General features: G+C 37.4%; 1 protein-coding gene across 4 annotated transcripts in view; it reads left to right on the top strand.

The window, feature by feature from the left end:
* The first annotated feature begins 1,254 nt into the window (after window positions 1–1,254).
* The window catches only part of FMN2 (formin 2), a 163,766-nt gene continuing 144,144 nt past the window's right edge, over window positions 1,255–20,876 (top strand). For 2 of the 4 annotated variants that reach the window (XM_030035450.2, XM_030035448.1), the window contains exon 1: window positions 1,255–3,252. In XM_030035450.2, coding sequence (XP_029891310.2) covers window positions 1,308–3,252 — 1,945 coding nt within the window. In that variant the 5' untranslated portion in view covers window positions 1,255–1,307. The remainder of the gene's footprint in view (window positions 3,253–20,876) is intronic. The other 2 variants (XM_030035452.1, XM_030035451.1) reach the window with 2 other exon arrangements.

Here is a 20,876-nt window from a genome sequence, read left to right as displayed (position 1 = left end):
CTTGCAAGTATTATTGACGGTGCTATTCTTTCCAAACTGAATTAACAGTACTTTAACAATGACCACAGCCCAGATTTGTAAAGGTATTTAGCATCCTTTGAAAAAAAGGGTGTGTGAGGGTGTGCCTGCATAGTTTTTAAAGTGTGAATGATACTCTTTTTCTTTTTCTTTAATGTATATTAAGGCAGAGGAAAGCAAGTGAAACCTCTGGTAGGGAGAAAATGATTCCAAATGCAAGAGTTAGGTAAACCAATAGGATGCATTTCCCTGGAATGATGTATTGTTTTAAGGAACCTCTGATGAAAAGGAAATTGCTAGTAAAGAAGCTCAGAGGTGTGAGGAATGCATAAAGTCTTTCACAGAAAATGAACCTAATAGACCAGGCAGTTTAGAGATGATAAATCATAAACAGAAATCTATCTAATTACTTCTTGGCTGGTGTTGAACCAAGATATTGAACTGCTGAACTGATCCAACTTGGCAATTTGGCATTCTTATGCCCTTGTGTTTTTATTCCAGTTATTTTAAATCTAAATTTTAAAAGTGAGAGTACCTGTCTGGAAGTTCAGGAAAAATATTTATGAAGTATTGATACTTATACTTCTAAACCGAAAATGGAGGAGAAGCAGCAACTGGTAAAAACTGTTGCACAAGCTTCCAAAATAGTTAGCAAGTGACAGTGCCTAAATCAATTATTAAATATATAGGGTGGAATAGAGGAATGCTTTATTGTATCCTTTTCCTTAGTAGCATTTGAATACTGCTGTTTTCTTGTTTGTTTTATCTTGTTTCATGCCAGATGTTCTTATCAGGGAAGACAATGGTGGTGTGTTTTAATATTGATGAGTTGATTCTCTTGGGAATAATAGTATATCTACCTTCTCAGAATACAAATTGTGGGAGGTTTTTTATAGTGTGATTACCATAATGCATTGAATTTTAAGTGCAACTCTTTAAAACTGTGGAAAGAACTTTTTGTTTATTATTTTTCTTCTACCTACTTTCAGAGTGACTTTCCTTTTAAAATTATGTATTGTGTTTTGGTGACCTTTAAAAAGTAAACATGTAAATCACCAGAGGTACTGTGTGATCTGTCAAAGCAGCATATGCTTAAGCACCTTATAAACTATTAAATAATCATAATATTTCTCTTTCCATGGTTATTAGTTTATTTATTTAAACAGTTGGAGAACAATTGCAGAGTAATTAAAGTACCTTGCTTTAACTCCCCCCCCCCCCCCCCCTCCAGGAACTTGACCATCGAAGTCCTGAAATTATAAATGATTTGGTGACGAGCCGAGCTTGCAATGCAGGCAATAAAAACCGTGGAAAAAGAAGTGACTTTTATAAAAGAAATACTTTTCACAGAATCCTTCTTAAAGAAACAAGAGTGCAGCAGAAGCCCGGAGAGCAGGCGGCTCAGCGAGCAGCAGCCATTGGAAGGAGCTGTCTGCAGCTCTCAGTGCTGTACTGAGCATGTCCCAGCGGAGCCCAGTGCAAGCAGCACATTATGCAAAAAGGCAGCTCTAGCAGATGGGAGAGAGGCACAGCAAGCATTTGCTTCACTTGCATCACCACCGCTTGAAAACAAACCTGGATCGCTAGAGGGGATCTCGCCGGCAGGCCAAAGGAATGAAATACGGGAGCATGGCTTGATTGCTGAAGGTGTTGCACTGCGAAAAATCATGGGGAATCAAGATGGGAAGCTAAAGAAAAATACAGGTGATGTGCACGAAGGAGGAGAGGATGCCTCTGGGCCCAAGGATGCAGATGGCACAAAGAAGGTATCGGGAAGCAGAAGGGGACTGGGGAAGCATGCAAAAGGAAGTGAATCCAGTAAGAAGAAGGGTAAGTCAGACTCGAGGGCCTCAGTGTTTTCAAATCTGAGGATCAGAAAAAATCTGTCCAAGGCTAAAGATGGGAATAGTAGTTCACGGGAGGATGTTTTGGAAAGCCAGGCCTTGCAGGCTGGAGAGCTGGACAGTACTCATTCAATTGTTACCAAAACTCCAGATATAAGCATCTCTGCGGATGAAGGGGGTCTCTCAGACACAGATGTTGAACATTTTGAAATCAGAAATGAAGCTGTCCCAGCTGCTGTGGAGACACAGGATGGACAAAGGACCAGCTCTGGCTCTGATACGGATATATACAGTTTCCATTCAGCCACAGAACAAGAGGATTTGCTTTCTGATATCCAGCAAGCTATTAGACTGCAGCAGCAGCAGCAGGGGGCAATTAACATTGGAACTGAGGACCTTGTCACCAAAACAATGGGCCGACACATGGCTAATTCACAAGCAGCCCCCTTAGATTTTGAACGGTTTCTTTCAGTAACTACCACTGACAAAGAGAGGAGCCCAGACACTGACGGGGCTTTTCCAGCAATATCTGAAATCGCAGAAAACATTCCCGTCTCCTGTGCAACTGAATGTGAACTGAAAGAAGCGGTAAATGGCACAGGCTCTCCTGGTAACGGCTTATTTGAAACACAAGAACGTAAGCTATTGATTGAGGAGCAGGAACAGCTCATTGCTGGAGTGGATGCTGTAGCTAGTAAACTAGAAGATGATTTAAATAGAACTGCAGTAGAAAACCGGTCTCAGACACATAGCTCCACACAACCTTTTCTAACCTCGGTAGCAGATGCTGAGACTAAAATTGCTGAAGTGCAGGCTGTTGATTTGCAGGGCTCAGTAACAGAGGATGGTATTTCAGATGCAGGCCGTGATCATGCTGCTGAGACTCAGGAAGGGAAACACACTCTGTCAGCCAGTCAAGAGGACCTGCATAATGGTTTACCCACAGAAATGAAGAATGGCATTTTGTCCTCTGAGGGGACAGCAGGCAGTCCGATGCTTGGTTCCCGATGCTTTAAGCCCTATCTAATTAATCCTTGTTACATCAAAACCACAACTAGGCAACTGAGTTCTCCCAACCATTCACCTTCTCCCTCCCCATCCCAGAGCCCGCTTTTTACAAGGAGGCAGGAGTCCTTCCACAAAAAAGAAAAAGTCTCAATCAAGAAGCAGAGGTCTGCTAGTTTGGCAGGTTTATTTAGTCGTTCCGCAGACTGGACAGAAGAGGTATCTAATCACAAATGTGAGATAACGCAGAAGGTGGGCTCTGCAGGCTACTTGGAGCACAAGGGGTTTAGAGAGAAATTGCAAGCGGAAAGAGTGCCTTTGACTCATTCAAGAAAGTCCTCAGGGGTGCAGGCTTCTACAGAGACATTTCCCAATGTCTTTTCAGGTGAGTGACATGTATTAAGGTTTTTTTCCCAGAGAGTCTTTGAGAATATATTTAAAATACTTGAATTCAGTCCTTTGCATGTACTATTGTCTTTACTTGTGCTGACAGTTTTAAAATCGAAGGCCTGGTCTTGCAAACACAGTCACATTTCATTAATGAGCATAGCCTCTCTATTTGGTGTCAGCCTGGCAGTACTGCCAGTAAAGGAAGTGCATAACTCTTTGAAGTTTTTCTTTCTGCTTTTCTCCTTTGTCTAAATCCTGCAAGAAAAGGCTGGACGCCTTAAATTATTCTTGTTGAAAAATGCTAAGAGCTGCACTGTTGTAGGCAGACCAGCTCTCTGCATAAATAGATCTTTCAGATGCGAAGCTTTCTGTGACTGTGATCCTGTTTGGGGTTTTCTTGTGCTAGGCACTGTTCTGATGTACTGTAAATATTTGAGAGCTGCACCTGGTGTTAGACTGAGGCAGTGATGAGGATTTGCTTAGTGCAAAAAGGAAAAAGCCATGCAAGCACAGATGTACAGCACTACAGAAAGGAACCAATTTTCCCTTCAGAAGGGGAAAAGAGAAGAAAAAAATGTTAATGACTTGAAAAGGCAGCATAAAATGGAGAAGAGAAGGGAAACTGGGGGCAGTACAGTTTGGTAGCTGTGGCAGGCTGCTGCTCAGGCTAAATAAGGTGACTCATTCAGGAAAGCATTCTTTTACCTTGCTTGTTAGGCAGCTTGCATCCTCTCACAAAGGCATAGGAATTCAGATTTTACAAATTAAATAGTGTGAATAGGTGGTTATATTTTCCTGCACTTTGAGGGTTTTTTTACCCTTTCTTTTCCCCTCATCTGAAGTTTCTATATAAAGCTAATGTTTTCACAAACAGAGAAGGCCTTTGCCACATAGGAGGTATGTATACAGAGGAAACTCAGCAACATATTCCATTTATTTTTCACTTAAGAAAACTGTAGAACTAAGAGAATACAGCGAACATGCCCTACGAGCATCCATTACAAGATTAGAACAGTTGAATCTATAATCAGGTCTGTTTGGAATAGAAGTCTGTTCTAGATGCATGAGCACAGTAACCATATATGTAGCCAAGCTATCTGCAAAAAGTGCAGTGAGAATTTTTTTGTGCTTTTATGAAAACTAAACAAAATAGTATGGTTTATGAAGGTAACAATGACATGATTTAAAAATCCCATGTAAGAAAATAGTTAAGCCATCAACAACTGTTTTGTATAAAAAGACTATCTTGTTTTATACTGTAGATTTTAAAAATTATGTAACTTGCAATAATTTGCATTCATAGTTGCTTTCTTTGTGCACATTCTACTCTGCTTGGTGTCACAGTAATACTGGTGAATGAACCTGTCTGGAAACAGAAATTAATTTTTTGCACAACAGCCAACTCCAGGAGTTTGAAATACTTGGGTAAAGCATTAACATTATTTTCCAGATTCGAATCACAAGAATACTTTCATTCTTCAGTAGTCTTGAACAGAAGTCCCCATTTCAGTCTTGAAAATTAGAATTCAAGTTTTTAACACAAAAAAAGCCCACTGAAGGAGACCAGCCCCCTGTGAAGTGAGCTGAATCTTTTTTTGTGTTTTAAATCCCTTCCACCTGTTTTCTTAGATTTCATTTCAGACATCCCTATCTGAAGTTTTGCAATTTGAGGTGATCACTACTTTCAGATTTATAGCATATAAAAAGCACACTTTTTTTTTCTATCAACATTTGACAGCTTATAAACAACTTGGAGAGCAAAGCTTTAAATTGCATCATCAGTAATTAGACTTTCTTCTTTATGGTGGTGCTATGATGGAAATAAATTTTATATGGCAAACTTCAAGAACATGGAATTACTTTTTAGAGACCTGTTTTCCAGGAAACAGACTTTTTCACATTTCCTCACAAGGTTTTGATTTACTTATTAATAATTTTTGTTTTATTGTGTTTTCCCACCAACACTTTAGACTGTTATTGTGAAGGGACCAATGTCCAATGGAACAGTAGTACTGTCTCTTATGGAAATTATGGTGACCCTCATTTGCATGTACATACCAGCTGTCTTTACAGGCAGAGGACAATTATACCTTTCAGTTCATGCAGAAAAGCTTGAAATGAGGGAACGGGAAGTGGCATGATAACACTTAATCTCTTTTTGATCATTCTTGTTTCTAAAAATATGTTTACAAGCTGAAAATTATCAAGAATATAAAAATAACAAGTAGTGTACATAAAAAAGGGAAATTAAACTTCACATTAGTATTCCCACAGACTGGCTGTCATTGCTGTAAGAGCAGAAAAGCCTCTTTATTTAAACCAGTCTGCACAGTAACAATTACAGAAATAATTTCCTTGTAACTTGAATACTGCTTTTGAAAAATGTTGTATTTTAACTGCATGCATGAGATGCATCAATTCAGGGATTACCATCAGGCTTTTAGAAATAACATTCGTTATAGTGGCTCATTTCTGTCTTTAAAAAAAAAAAAATAATCAGGTTCTTGCCTAGAGCATCTTGCTGTGCAATGACTGCAGTGTTGTTCTGCATTTCTAACTAGAATCAAGTAAAATATTCCACAACACTTTAGTCATTGATTTTAATGACAGCAGGTTCTATGCAGATGACTGGCCTACTTTTGCACTGTGTTGTGGTTTGGCTGTGTGCCATTTGGTTTTCACAATGATCCATACGAATTCTTCTAAGGCGGTTTTAATGTAAAATGTAGATGGAAGCCAACAGCTGGAATGGTGGAGGCTTTGCATATTTTAATTTTGCTTTATATAGAAGTAAGTCAAGTATGGTATTTCAAATTTGATGCATTGGCTAGGAATATGGTGTAGAGAAATTTATGGGCATTTTGTAATTCAGGCATCGGATCTATTTCTTTTATCATGAGGACAGCTGTATTTGAAATTGCAGTGACAGTAATTACAAGTTCTAGATTACCTGATGCACAGTGGAGCCATGGCTTTTATGTTGTGGTCCCAGGAGGACAAGAGCTGAACTGAATTAATAGGGTTGGCTCTCTCACTTCAGTATGTGGCAATGAAGGATTTGCACTAACATTAAGAGAGTATCTTGGTGGGAAAAGGAAACTGATGTTTACAAACATTAACAAAACTGAAATGGAAGAGCCTAATAAACTCTTTTTTATTAAATCAATCTATCCTCACGTTAATTTGACATGCAGTGATTGCAGAGGACCTAGTAAGGGTGTCAGTTACATAAACTGAATGCAAGAGTCCCATCAGCTGCCCTAGCTGGTAATTAAACTTGACCCAGACAAACCCATGCCCTTTCTAATCTCTGTTGGCTGGCTGTAACACACTTGCTGCATGAATCTCTTTCAAACAGATCATTTATCTTTAAATTTCTATTCAGAGATTTATATTTGTCCTGCTCTAGCTGTAAACGGGAGACAAACAAACAGAAAGTCCTCGTTACCATAAAACAAAACCTGAAGTCAGTCCCGTGCTTGTGTGCTCACGGCCACTTTCTGATTTCCACAGAGGGCCGGCCTCCTCACAAAGGCCACTTTATCTCACTTTTGTGCTGTGCTAATGTCATCTGCACCCACTTGCAGTTCCAGTGCAGTGTCTGCAGGCATATACAAAGGTCTTAGTATAGATAAGTATGTGAAAACTTGAAAAAACAGGATCAAAGTTTGTTTCTGAGATATAAAGTACATATTCTTAGATACTTTTTCGAGGTTTGTTTTTTTTTTTTCCAAGGGTTTTTTTTCATTCTGATTCATGTGATGATGCACACAATATGTATTTGTTGGCATCCTGAGGAGACTGTTTATCATGCAACTGTTATTTAAGACTACTTACGGTTTACTGTTTCACTGATGATATTTGTTAACAGCAATACAAATGTTTCTTTTATCAGATGGCGGGGTAGTGCAGCCTCCTGTAACTATGGGAGCTGCCCAACAGCAACCCTTCATGTGATACAGGATCATGTACTACACAGTGTCCTCTTTTTGCCTTATAAACCCAAACCTGGAGGCGGGGGGGGAAAGGGCTGCAATACTGCACTCCAACTACAGTAAACTCTGTTTGAAAATGGGCTGCAATATGTTATTGAAAGACTGCTGAGTGCTGATAAGTTACTTTAATGTTAGGGTGCCAACACTGCAATATGGGAATCAGAGCAACATGAGTAAAGTCACTGGAATGCAGTGCTGCCACAGGCTTGTTTTGATGAGGTCTCATGATTAATGCTTTGATCTTTATCTAGATCTTCACTGGGAGTAGCAGGTTTTGGTCATGGTGTTGAGCGGCTGCATCTCTCAGGCAACCTCTTTCTGAGCAGCAACCCCATTCTGAGGTCTGACTGGCAGTCTGATTTGTGTCTGGAGTAGAAGTGTGTTGTCTTGATTGCCTGCTGGTTTCTTGGGGTGCAAAGGGGGAAAGGAAAAGGGACAGTTTGTAGCTGGAGGTCCATGCAGCTCTGCTTGGATCTGAGACACAGTACCAGTGTAATATCCATCACATATGGGATCTGGCTAGAACTGGTCATTGAAGGACATCATATGCTTCAGTGATTTCATTTCTGTGAAAAGAGCAGTGGATTATTCCAGTGGGAATAGTTATGTGGAATTTAAGTTTGTATATATTTCTTGGATCTAACTGTGCTTTACTATTTTTTTAAATATTTATAAATTATTTAATAGCTTAGGTGGGTGGTTTGTCCATTTTCTTAAAAAGAACTGTACATAGGCGTCTGCAGAAAAAAAATCTATTTCTTGAAGCAGGCCTCAGTTGTTTTCCTCCATGCTGTGGTGTCTAAAGAAAAATAAACTTGGAATTGAAAAGCATCTGTAGGAATATTTGAGGCTGCCTGTATATGAGGGATCAAGTTCTAATGTGAATCTTGGTGACAGAAAATGCAAAAATACTAATTACCCAAGATATTTTGTTTGCGCTGTAGTCTAACCAAGCTCAGGATATGACCAAGTGTATTTCTTATAAACTGCTCCTGCCAAAATTTGAACTTACATAAGGAACAGTGGTGGTGAAGTGTGTATGTGTAGGTGTTTCTGTGACTGTGGCTATGATTATGATTAGGTACATTTAAAAGCATCATTCTGTAGTGCTAGGTGGAATACAACAGTTTCTGGAAACTTACTTTTATGCGTACAGTTTATTTTTTGGGGAGATGAGGTGAGTTGATACAAGGGGAATAGGGCAGAAGCAGTGAGCAACTGTGAAAGGAAGGCAGTGGAAGGATATGAGGACTTTACATTGTGTCACCTCATTCCTGCCTCTTCATATGATAATACAAGGCCGGTTGCATTTCATTAAATGCTTTAGAAAAGGCAGCAAAGTGGGTTCAGGAGCTGTGTCACACTATTATTTCCTTTAAGCAGCAGCAACTTCCTGCATTCCTACATCGCAGCTCATGTAAAGCAAGTTGGACGACAGACGAGGTGGTCTGTGTTACCTTGAGTACAAAATGACTATTCCTCATTTTATTTCCATATTGCTACTGTCCAGAATAAGTTTCCTTCACATTGATGTAAATAGCTAGGCTTTCTGACCATGAATAGGAAGCAGATTATGTTTTCTGATGCAAAACCTTGCTCTATTCTCAGATAAATACAAAACATGCCTTCTTTAATCTGTAGATGCATAGATGATAGATAGAACCCATTAAGTCAGTTAGCAGTTTTGCAACAATAAGACGCAGTGGTTATGAGATTGTGTGTATGTGTGTAAACAACATCACAGTTGTAAAAGTAAATCCTAATATACATAAAATTAAATGAAAATATATAAATACAGAAGTACAAAAATGCTTGAGAATTTAATCTATTTGGTGTCTTGACATATGAAGCTAAATAGTGGCAGGTAAGCCTAGTCACAAATGAGATTTATCATTGAGACATTCTTATTTGTCAGTAAAAGTATGAATTGTTTTGTCTTAGGATCTGTATGAAATTTATCAGGAGCTCCAGAGCTCTGAACCTGGTGTGAATTTGAATCAGGAGGAAGCGTAGGTAACTTTACTGTAGAACTAATTACAGGAGGCAGCTTTAATTCTAGAGCTTATTCGATGCTGAGATCTGGCTCAGATGTCCCTCGAAGACACATAGTAAGTAGCATTTACTGGGGAAAAATAACTTTTATCCTTTCCTCTTCCTTGCACTGATAAGGAGAAAATCACTGTACAAAAGAAGTCAATGCTGCAATAATGCTATAATTAACTACATTAACATCTGCTAACAGTCAAGGAAGAAAAGGTGGTTTTCATTTAAAAAATTAAAAAAAAACAACAAAAAAAAACCCCAAAACATTGCCTTCATAATAGAGGGTGTGTATCTAAACACTATTTTGTCATACAAAGAGTCAAGACAATACAGTATGCTGAGAAATAGTTGAGGGAAATATTTGATTACATCAATGAAAGAACATGAAGGTCCAGTTACAGTAAGGGAGATGTGCTTAGGTTTTATTCAGATGAAGTCTAGAAGAATATATCTGCACAAATATACAGGCATGCATGTATATATTTTTCTTTTTCATGGAATGTATTTCTAATTTTCTGCTTTTCCACTTTCTTCATCTTACCAGTTTCTGTTTATGGATGCAAAGAAGAAAAGCTTTTGTAAATTGTGATAAATATTAAAAAGTCAGCAGTTAATTAAAGTTGGAGGAGATTGTCAGAGCTTGGGTGCACAGGTCCTGGAGAGGAAAGAAAACTAAGGCAAGCTGGGACTCTAATGTAGGTTGAAAGAAATTTGTTATTTGTGTCCCACTTCAGAGGCTTGCTAGTTCAGTTCAGTTGTGTTTTGTGACCTGTGGCTGCTTGAGCTAATACTTGGATTTACTTCTAAGGCAGAGATGGGCCAGACTGCATTAAATGTTAAATGAAATGTAGAACCATTGGGAATGAAGAAGGTTTACAGAGTTGGGTTGTAAAGAACAGTGTGTATCAGTTTGGACTGACAAAAGATGCTGTTAATAATAGGTGCCCAAAAAGACATCAGAGGAGCTTCTTACTTTAAAGAGCTAGACAGAAAGAATTGTGGCTTTCCAGCAGTCTGTGAGAACCTGGCACAGAATACTGCCTTCACATCGCAAATCACCACAGAAACTAAAAGGGTAAAGATGGGCAGAATTAAATACTTGCTGAGAGGAACCTAAGCACCTGGAAAACACAGTATGACAGTTGCCAAAGATGCATATGGTGCCTAAAAGATTCAGTAGATAAACACATATAGATTCTCTTTTATCATAATCTGCTATAATTAGGAAAGCTTTAGTAATATACTTCTGTAATCTGCAATAATACTGCATTAGAATCTGAAGAGACATCAAAGTGAAAGGAGACATGCCATACAATGTTGTGGGAGGGTGCATCTTGTTTATCTTTTTAGAAAGGTATTTTTTACTGTGTACCACTGCTGTATTATAGTTGGGGATTTAAAATCTTCAGCTTCTGAAAGATATTTAATGACATATAAGATATGGTCTTACCTTTCACTATCTATATGATATATACAAAAAATATATATAGTGAAAGGTAGGGATAAAAACATAGTTTAATACTTTGTCTCAGCTTACCGTGTTATATATATGTCGTGTATCAGAAAATTCAGTGTGGGAGAAAGGTGTAAAATCTTAGTCACTGTGGAAGCAAAATTTCAAGGAGATTAATGCTCAAGTTAGGGAGACAGAATACTTAAAAGATTTGCCAATCTGCAAGAATTCTGAAGGCACTGTCACAGGCCATCACAAACATTTTAATATGTTTTGAAGCTCTGGTGATAGGAAAGTTGGAATACTTGCTTTTTGGAAAAAGTGTTAAATTGTTGTTATTGCAAATGATCCAGGCAATTTTAGTCATCTTATTTTGACTGCAGCAACAAGCAAGGTCTTGGAATGAATCTTGAAGGAGGAAATTATAAGATATAATTAGTTATTGGGCATATGATAAAAGGGTAAAGAAAAATGGAACAAAATGCAGCATGGTTTTAGCAAAGATCAATAAGACTACCTTGATAGCTTTTTATGTACAGCTGCTTTCTAGACAAAGCAGGAGTGGTAGGAAGGAATGGATCCAGGTTTCTGAACAAAATGGCAACACTGAAAATCACTTACCTGAAGAAGAAAATGACTAGTGGTTTTGATGAGGGACACCGTCATGTTTCTTCTCTTCCACCAGAGAGGAACAGCTTCATTTTGGTCTGCTTCTACCTAGTGTTGTGATAGGCTTGGTCAGGCTGTGGAAGGTTATTGCATGATTAATGCAAGAGTAGAGCTGGGTCCTGACCTTTGTCCTGGCATTCATGTTTTCAGGACTCGACCTTTTCATCACCAAGTGAAATTTTCAGTAAACTTTTGTCTTTTTGTATTATAATACAGATTTCAAACTTAGGAACTGGGCTGGCATTGTGAGTTCATTCATCAGGACCAAGGTCTGCATTTATCAGGTTTTGACCTGACTGCTTCAGCTTTTTTCAGCATGATTTGTGCAAGTATGGCATATGGTTAAGTAATCTTTTAAAAGACCACTTTGGGTATGCTGCAATTGGTGGTGTTGCCATGTCTCCCAGCCAGCACAAGTTGAACAAGCTTTTTTAAAATACAGCTACTTGGATTGACCATGGGATGTTATGGATAAAGAGTGAGATGGGGTGTTTTGAAAACTGTTTGTAACATCCTTTCTGGGGTGGCTTTTTACTTCATTAAATCTGGGGTCTTTCCTTGTCTTTTTTTTTTTTTGTCCGTGTGTGTCGGGGGGAATCCATTGTCAAAGTTTTGCCAGACCTCTGCTTTTTCCATCAGGGCATTTCTGAAAGAATTTCAGTGGCATTTGTATGAGGTGCCACTTTTGCCCTGTGTGCTGTGGTGGCCATGGGGGCAGCAGCAGGATTCCCTTGGCAGTGGCAGCTTGTGCCCTTGCTTCCAAAAGGGAGCACACACACATGTGTTCCCTGGCTTTTTTGGCGATGTCTTGAGCACTTGAAGCTATTAGCATTATGTGATTCTCTTTCTGTAACTGCGTAATGGGCTGCTTGTTCTAGCTGAGTGAGTTGAAATCTCACTGATACGGCTATTCAAGCTCTCTTGTATAATATGGAATCTGTTTAAATAATTAGTGATAATTGTGGGGCTAAAATAAGGGGAAAAAATTGCTTGAGTTGCACAGGGATTGATATATTGTGGTTCTAACTTAAAGCTAGTCAAGAGTTTTCATGGAAAATTTTTAACAGTCAGGAGTGTACTAAAAGATGGGACAATACAAAAGGAGGGATACTGAGATGCCAAAAGATTCAGACAGTTTGGCAAAAGTAAAGCATGGTGTTTACTGTGATAATCAGATACAGGACTGACAGATGTGAAATTAATAATTGGTCATTTTATTCTAGTTGTTTGAAGAGTCTATGAATGTAATCAATTCATCAGCTGATACATTCTTCAGTGGAATTTAATAAATATATATTTCTGACATTGAAGTTACATTGAACTGTGTGTAGACACGCATAGAAAACTGGGGGCAAAGGGCCAGATAGTGTTGATGTATGTCTTTTTCCTAATTGTCTTGTTTAGGCAGACTTTCTAGTTTTGACTTCTGAATTTAGGATGGCATGTGGGTTCAGTTCACGCCATCCATGTGAACAGAGCCAGGAAATCTGGAGACAGAACATCAGAGAAGAAAGGACAATCCTCTCGGGCATTTTCACACATCCCTAACTTTAGTAGTGTTCTAAATACATGATATAACTACATAAATAAAGAATAAATTAATATAATACATATTATATATAATATGACAATATACAGTATAAATATATAAAGAAATCAATATATAACCTCTGTGGTTTTTTCCCTTAGAAACATACGTACAAGCAGTGAATGCAGATATTAGCTATTACACTAATAAAAACAAAAGGAAATATCTTTATGACTGAATTATAGAAATTTGTACCATAACCCTAGACATTGACAAGTTTTGTCATTTTTAAGGTTTATGTTGCTTGGAAATTAGACTTACGACTTACTTTGTGTTTATTCATAATGGAAGGATTCAATTTATTTTTTTTTCTTTTTGTTATGAAGCCATGTTGTGTGTGCAGGCCTGTTGTTTGGTGGGGTTTCCATGTTTTATATAACGAGGCTGTGAGAAAACTGTCACGTGGTTTTAGGAAAGTATCTGTCAATGAACATTCAATCCCTTTTAAAAAAAAAAAAAAAAAAAAAAAAAAAAAAAAAAAGAAACGGCCAAAACAACCTCACAGGATAAGAGATCTGGAACAGTTTCCCAATATAAATCAGCTGGGGATTAGAAACTCTGCAGTGAAAAAGAACAATAAATGAAGTCTCTAATCCTGGAATATTGGGCGTAATCTCCCAGGTCAGGCTTCAGGCAAGAAAGAGACTAAATCAATCTGTTATTTTTTTAGTGCAATTCTATATTTATGCATTTATAAATGCAGGACTTGGCTATGCATTTATGCAGGACTTGGACTTGTTCTTTGAAGGGGAGTTGGCTAGAGTACCAACTTCCAGTTCTGTTTCATTCCCCAGGTTCCGCATGCACCTTTGGAAACCTCTTCTTTCTCGGCAATCACGTGTCGTACGTTATGTCTAGGCTGACTGGTACAGGTTAGCTGAAAAAGTATCTTGAAATTTGATAAGATTATGCAATGAAAGGAAAATATTAAGGAAATGTAATACTTTTGATCTTTGAAATATTAATTTTATATGTGAAATAGTAGTCACTCAGTGCCTTGTATATTTGAAACTAAGGAAAGTACATTAAACAGCAGAAAGGTGAAAATGAAGTGTGATTGATTTGCCCCTAGGAAATAGTTTAGCAAGCTTTTGCTGTGTAGTTTGGGGGAATATGATGAATGAGTAAAACTTGTAAAGTATTTAAGAAGTTACATGTAGTTGCAATTACTAGCTCATCTACAAATATGGAAATCTTTGCAGTATTTCTGTCTCTCGGACGTGTTTGTCCTCTTTTGGCATTCTGGGGAACGTTTGGTGCTGCACAGTTCAGGTGCCTTGCCAGATGATTTAGGCCTGACTTAGCCATGACCTTGATGGTAGTACATGCAGAAAAGGAGACAGAAAAAATTTTGAAGGAAGGAATGATTTAGAGATATGAGGCAGCAGATAGCTGAATTGCATATTTTCTAACTTTTCAATGTTGTAGAAATCAGCTTTTCTTTTTTCCCTGTTTTCTGTTGGTTTTTTTTTAATTTATAGAACTATGTTTGCAATTGGAATCCTTTGTAAATGAAAAACCATAAGAAGACTACAATTGTCTTTTTATATTTTGTAAAACTAATAGAAAACATATGCCAAATGGAAATTCACCATTTTGTCCATCTCTTCTTCCTTTTCCTTTTTTTCCTGTACTGTCTCCCAAAAATAGAGCAAAGCTTATGGTACTTCTGGCTTCAAAGCTCATGAAATATCTTTGCTGTGTGAGCATTTCTGATCTCACTAAAGTGGAAAAGAAAAAAAAAAAAAAAAGAGTAAACTGGGGAAAAGAAGGCAAGCCGATTTCAGCTTTTGAAGACGTAAGCAGTACGTGCATGAGTCACTGTTAACCCTTGACGTGACTCTCGCTAGGGTGTTCAGAACTGGTATTACACTGAAGCTGCTCACTCTGCATTAGGAAAAATTAAAATGAAAAGTGTGCCTCTAGTCTGTATAGGTTAAGATTTGCTGATGCAGCTGCTGTGCTAATGGTGAAAGTGTGGTGTAGCGCTCTGTTTGTTAGAAAAGAGAATCGCAGGAGACTGGCAGAAGGGGGAGCTTTTGGAGTATAACTCATTTTGATCATTAGTCTCAACTTGTGCTCACTGACAGCAGTGCTCCCAGGCTTTTGCAAATGTAGTGTAAGGAGGATAGGAGAAACGATAGGAGACACGTCTTTAAAGATAAATGTGAGGTTATAACAGCATGATCCTCAGGGAAATATTATTGCAAGTTCTGCTATAGTGCAGTGCCTCAGTGCACACGTGTGGTTTTTTTCAGTATGTCTGTGACTACTGTAGTTTTCTCCTGTTTCTTTCTTCCATTTGTCCCTCTCCCTCCCCTCAATAATTAAGCAAAACCAAATATATGCTTATGGTATTGGTAGTTCTTAAGGATTTTATTGCTTACTCTGTTGCTCCTCGAAAGGTTTGTCTTCTAAGCAGGCTGAACAGGAAAAGAGCTATAATGTGAATTCATTGAGTCAGGATTTGCCTGTATTTGTCTGTGGACAGTACTGAACGTGCTTTCAGCATTCAATAATTCCATAGGCAATCAAGTGTAAGGCAAACCTGCACTTCAGAAAAGAGTACGTCCTTATTTTTAGTGTCTGCTTGAGGAGAAAAAAGGTTGCCCTGGAATATAAAGTAATTGTAATGGAAAGACCAGACGTGCTTCCTTCTAAAATAGGCTACCTCTCCCATCAAAAGTGAGTCATAGTCCAGGTCATGACAGACAAGGTGGTTCAGATTATCAGTACTGACAGCCAAGCTCTGTAGCAGTTGCTGCCATATGGAAGGAGGTGTAATACATACACACAGACACCTCTCCAGGCCAAGGGAGAATCTGTGGCAGTGTTAGGCCAGTACTGAGTGGGATTATTATATGAAATTATTATATGCATAGCATATAATAGATATAACAGTTAATATTTTACAATGTTTCATTATTATATGAAATAATATTTGTAGAATGACTTTTGGTGGGGGTAGGCTTCCTTTCTCCCTTCACCTTGCCCTTGAATAAATACGGTTGCAGTAAATCTAGAGTTGAAAATGATCATTCAAGAATACAATTACCTGCATTTTTCAAAAACAGAGACAGTATGAATAGAAACCATACTGGGACTTGTGAATTTTCATTCTGCAGTAAATAGCTTACAGGTTCTACAGAGGTGGTTTTGATGAAGAGTGTTACTCAAGTCTTGGTCATGGGGATGAGATGAAGACCTGTAAGGTTGTACAGGAGGTGACAAGATCATAGTGCTTCATCTTCATGGGAATGGGAGGAAGCAGCAAATGGTATGGAGGTGGAGAACATGGAATTTGGAAGCTGAGCCAGAAGACCCAGGCTGAGCCTGAGCAAAAGTATCACTAAATATCCACAGAAGGCCAGAGTACCTGTTACTTCCAAACTTAATTTCATGTTCCCATTCTTTTAGTTAATTAATTGTGTAATCCTTTGTAAGAAAAGAAAAAAGTCTTTTAAACCCTTACTGGGATTTAATAAGTCATTCTAAGCTCCTAAAAAATAACTTAGGAGTTTATAGTCATCTTATTTGGTGAAGGGTTTTGGCAAGATCCTCAGAATACTGATTTGATCTAAGGCTGAAACTTAGCTGCAGTTCTTCTCTAATTCAAAACTTAGTATACTTCCCATCTCTCACCAAACTAATACTTAGGGGAAATGTAAGAATGGGCTTCAGGAACTTCATGACCTGGGATTTCTGGGAAGAAAAGTTGTTTAAAATATAAAAAAATGGGAACTTAACATTTTAGGGAAAAAGATCTGACAGCTCTTTGTTCTTTACTATTTTCACAGCATGTAAAGGCAACCAAGAGAAATTGTTTTACCATTGCATTTAAATCCCTGTAACAGAAATCAGCTGATCATTTAATAATTATGAAATCATTAATCATTTAATTATTCCAGGTTATTTGCAACCATCTTCACCTATTGAAGGTATTACCTCATGTAAGTTACAAATATGAGGTGATTAATGGTGTCTGAGGAAAAAGGTGATTGTTGCTGCACTTTGTTTATAAACTAAAGATGAAAAATTGTGGCTCAAAATCTTGCAGTTGAAGTTCACTGGAATTTAACCTATGCATTAAATATGGCTGTGGTTTTGGTTTTGCTGTTTAACGAATAGATTCAGGGATTAGCACTGTACAGTCAATTTCAAGCATATAGACACAAAGTCAATTTAATGTGTAGTGCAAATAGACATGGTGCTGGAAAACCATTTCTGGTTCCAAACAAAAATAGTTAAAAGCCTGTGGAGTCCAGTGTTAAAGAGGTTTTTTGCTATACCTAAACAAAAATATAACCTTCATCTTGCCCTGAATCAAAATCATAAACGTGACCCCTGCTGTTTCACAAACATCTCTTGCTTTGACACCAGTTCAGCTGCAGATAAGGTCAGAGAGCAGTGAGGTGGGGGCAGACTCAGCACCAGCCTCACCAGGCCACAGAGGACTTTGGAGCTGGAACGTTTCTACTGTAGTGACAAGTGGCTTTTACCTGAAAGTACATGAAAGAGAAATATCAGATGCCCCTAACAAGGGTCGAACTACTTTTTGGTAAGCGGTGGCTTTCAAATGTTGTTCTCCCATGTAAAGTAACTTCAGCCCTGTCTGGAACTACAGTGCCATAGCAACTCCATCTGTCAGGTGGTACAGCACGGTGTGGTGTTGTCTCAGAAATGAGCAATGCTCTCAAGTATTGACACACTTTCTTTTGGTAGAGTTTACCTCCTCGGTCCCCTTTAAGGAAAATATGTGTTGTCTTTTTTATAACTTTGGCTGGGTTTTATGCTTGATGTGGGATGGCTGGTTCTGGCACATGTAATGACTGTTCAATTTGATGATAAGCCCTAGCTGGTTAGGTGCAAAACTTTAGTGGCTTAACAGTCTGTTCTAAATACACTGCCCAGTAAGTGCTTTGAACATATAACCCATTTATTGTTCTTACAGGGATTTTTTTTTCACAGCTGTTAGCAGTGAAGCTATTTCTCTATGCATTGAAAATTGAACTTTTTTCAGCTTGCATTTGGTAAAATGTGTTAACTGAGCTGGCAAAATGTATTTCTGTAATTCAAATTTCTGTGTCTGTCCTCAGGTTTCCATAGCAATTGTAAGGAACACACAAGCTGTGTTAGAGCACAGCTTTATCTGAACATTATTACCTTTGTGTTAAGAACCTTTATTTTTTTGACTCAACGTATATTTGATGCAAAGGACAGCTTAATAGTACTAGAGTTAAATGATTGATTCTTTTAGGTTAAAAAGTGCTAGCTAATACAATTAAACAATTTTTACTACCCTATTTATTCTGAGACTACTAATACACTGGAGAGAATGCTTCAGGTTCAGAGGGACAAAATGACATATTTTACTGTACTCTGTATTACTTATGTTAAGTTCATTAATGACTTTTTTACATATATACTTATTCTATATTGTCTGAATGCTAAAGTATGTTTAGACAATAGTAAATAATCACTAAGCAACGATAGTGATAGTTAATAACCACTGTACAAATTAAACTGCAACTGAATGGCAAGATTCTGAATAAAGTATTTGATCTTGAGCAAGACTGTTAAGAAGTGCTACAAAAATTAGCAAATGAGTGAGTGGATTAAGGGGGAAAGAAAAGGCCTCATTTCCTGTTTTGTCATTTACAGATATTATCCCTGTTAATTAGGTTAAAGCAAAAGCCGGGGTGGGGGGAGGGGGGGACAGAAGGAAAGGAGGGGGCTATTCTGCTTCTGGATGTGCAGGAGAAGACTCTAAACATGATAGGATTATTTAAACGTTGAAACATCCAGACAAAAAAAAAAAAAGATATATCAAGTCTGACATTCAAAAGTCATGGATAACATTTGAATGTTTAATATAGCATGAAGAAATGTATAGTTTTCTTGCATAGTTCTATTTTGTGTGTGTGCAAAGTGCTTTTCCTCTGTTATTTTTTTATTATTATTTTTTCTTCTGCGCATTTTAGATAAGTGTAAAGCATTGACTTCCCCATTCATCCTCATCACTTGCAGTCTCTCATTTAACTGGACAACTTTCCATCTTGTTGAACTTACTCAGTGATATAAGGTGATACTATGGTAATATAATGTGCTTTGCCCCAGAAATGCTACCTATTGGTGCTCTGGTGCCAGTGTGATGCCAGTCTTGTACTCTTAATTTTTTCTAAAACTTACATAGCTTAACCTCTATATTTATAGCTAGGAGAATCCATTTATCACAGTAAGAGGGCAGTAGATAGGGTTTTCTTTTAGTGGTCTTTTACAACACCACTAAGCATTGGCAACTACAACTCCAAAGAAAAATTACTACAAAAAAATCACAAAAACATCTGTTGGCAGATAGCTCCCTATTTGCACTTCGCTTCCATGGTTTCATACTGTTGCCTTTCTTCATGTAGGGGATTGCTGTACATTGCTGCAACTGTGGGTAAATTGTTGTTAAAAATCACAGTGCATATCAGTCAGTAAGAAAGCCTGTCTTCAATTAATTAACAACTTTGAAGATTTAACAACTGAACTGTATCTTTAGCTAAATAGAAGGATATGCTGAATAAGCAATTTTGTTAGCATCACCTTATAGGTGGTGAAACCAAGGAACAGAGGCAAACTAATTAGCAAACATAACAAAACTTGTGTATCTTACAAGTTTATCCCCTAGCTTATCCCCTTGAACGTACTGTATTGCATCTAATAAAAGGCTAGGAAACTTGGGTTTATAATTCAGAATTATCAGATTTTTAGATGTATAGAGGAAAATCTTAGCAATAACCTCTAACATTTTAATGCATTGTTTATTTTAGGCTGTAGTGCCACATGAAATGAAAATGATACAGAAACTTTGGGCTAAATGTCACTTACAATATCCTTTTTAAATTGCATCCAGATGTTTAAAAGAAAAATCTTTTTAGTATGTTCAGAAAGCCTGGGAAATTTTACATTTTGAATAAAATCAACATTCAATCAGAAATCTTGCATTTGTATGTAAAAAACAGAAGTATTAACATTATCATCATCATTATTATTATTTTTATTATTATTTCTTTAAATGACACTAAAGTGCTTTCTTAATGCAATATATTTTTTCTGGAAAACACCTTTGGTTTCCAGTGAGTGGGTGGAAAAAACAGACTATAGAAACTGATTTAGGTACAAATTGTATTCACAGCTAGTTCATGCTAAAACACGAAATTAAATTTATTACCCTGTCTGCCTTTTCTTTTCCAGTAGATCTATTTAATCTCTTTATTTATATCCTGTAAATCTTAACTTTGGCATCTTTTAACATTTTAGAACCTAATCAAGCAATTTAATATTCTTACAATGTAGATTTTATTACAGCCTGTGTATATAACTAATTTTTGTAGTCTCTCTCCGGTTAACTGCACACAACATAACAGTCTTTCAAACCTTTAGCATTATCTTCTGTAACATACTTTATAACATATGCCCTCCTTTCATGCTCTGGTGAGATAACAAAGAAAATACTTTGATCATGAAATCTGGCCCTATAGTAGGAATAAGTCTCTCCCCACTCTTCAGAAGTTTTACTTCTCTGAATTGCTGCTTGTGGCACTGCATTTTGTTTTGGAGCACTCTGCTGCTCTGGAGCTGTATTAAATACAATTTTAAACAGAATAGTTATCAGGGTTTTTTTTGTTATTATTCCTTTATTGAGAATTTCTCCAAAGAAAGAGAGCACAATTTCTTGAAGACTATCATGATTTTATGATTCAAAAAACAAAGGCTCATTCCAAGAGTTGGGAGACTTGATTCTATAATAACTTTGTGTGACACCCTTGGAAAAGTTACTTCATTTCTTGGTAATATCTTGGTTTTCCCATCCGAACAATTGTATA

This window comes from Aquila chrysaetos, chromosome 13, assembly GCF_900496995.4.
Source record: "Aquila chrysaetos chrysaetos chromosome 13, bAquChr1.4, whole genome shotgun sequence".
NCBI lineage: Eukaryota > Metazoa > Chordata > Aves > Accipitriformes > Accipitridae > Aquila > Aquila chrysaetos.
This window is presented reverse-complemented; position numbering and strand designations above follow the sequence as displayed.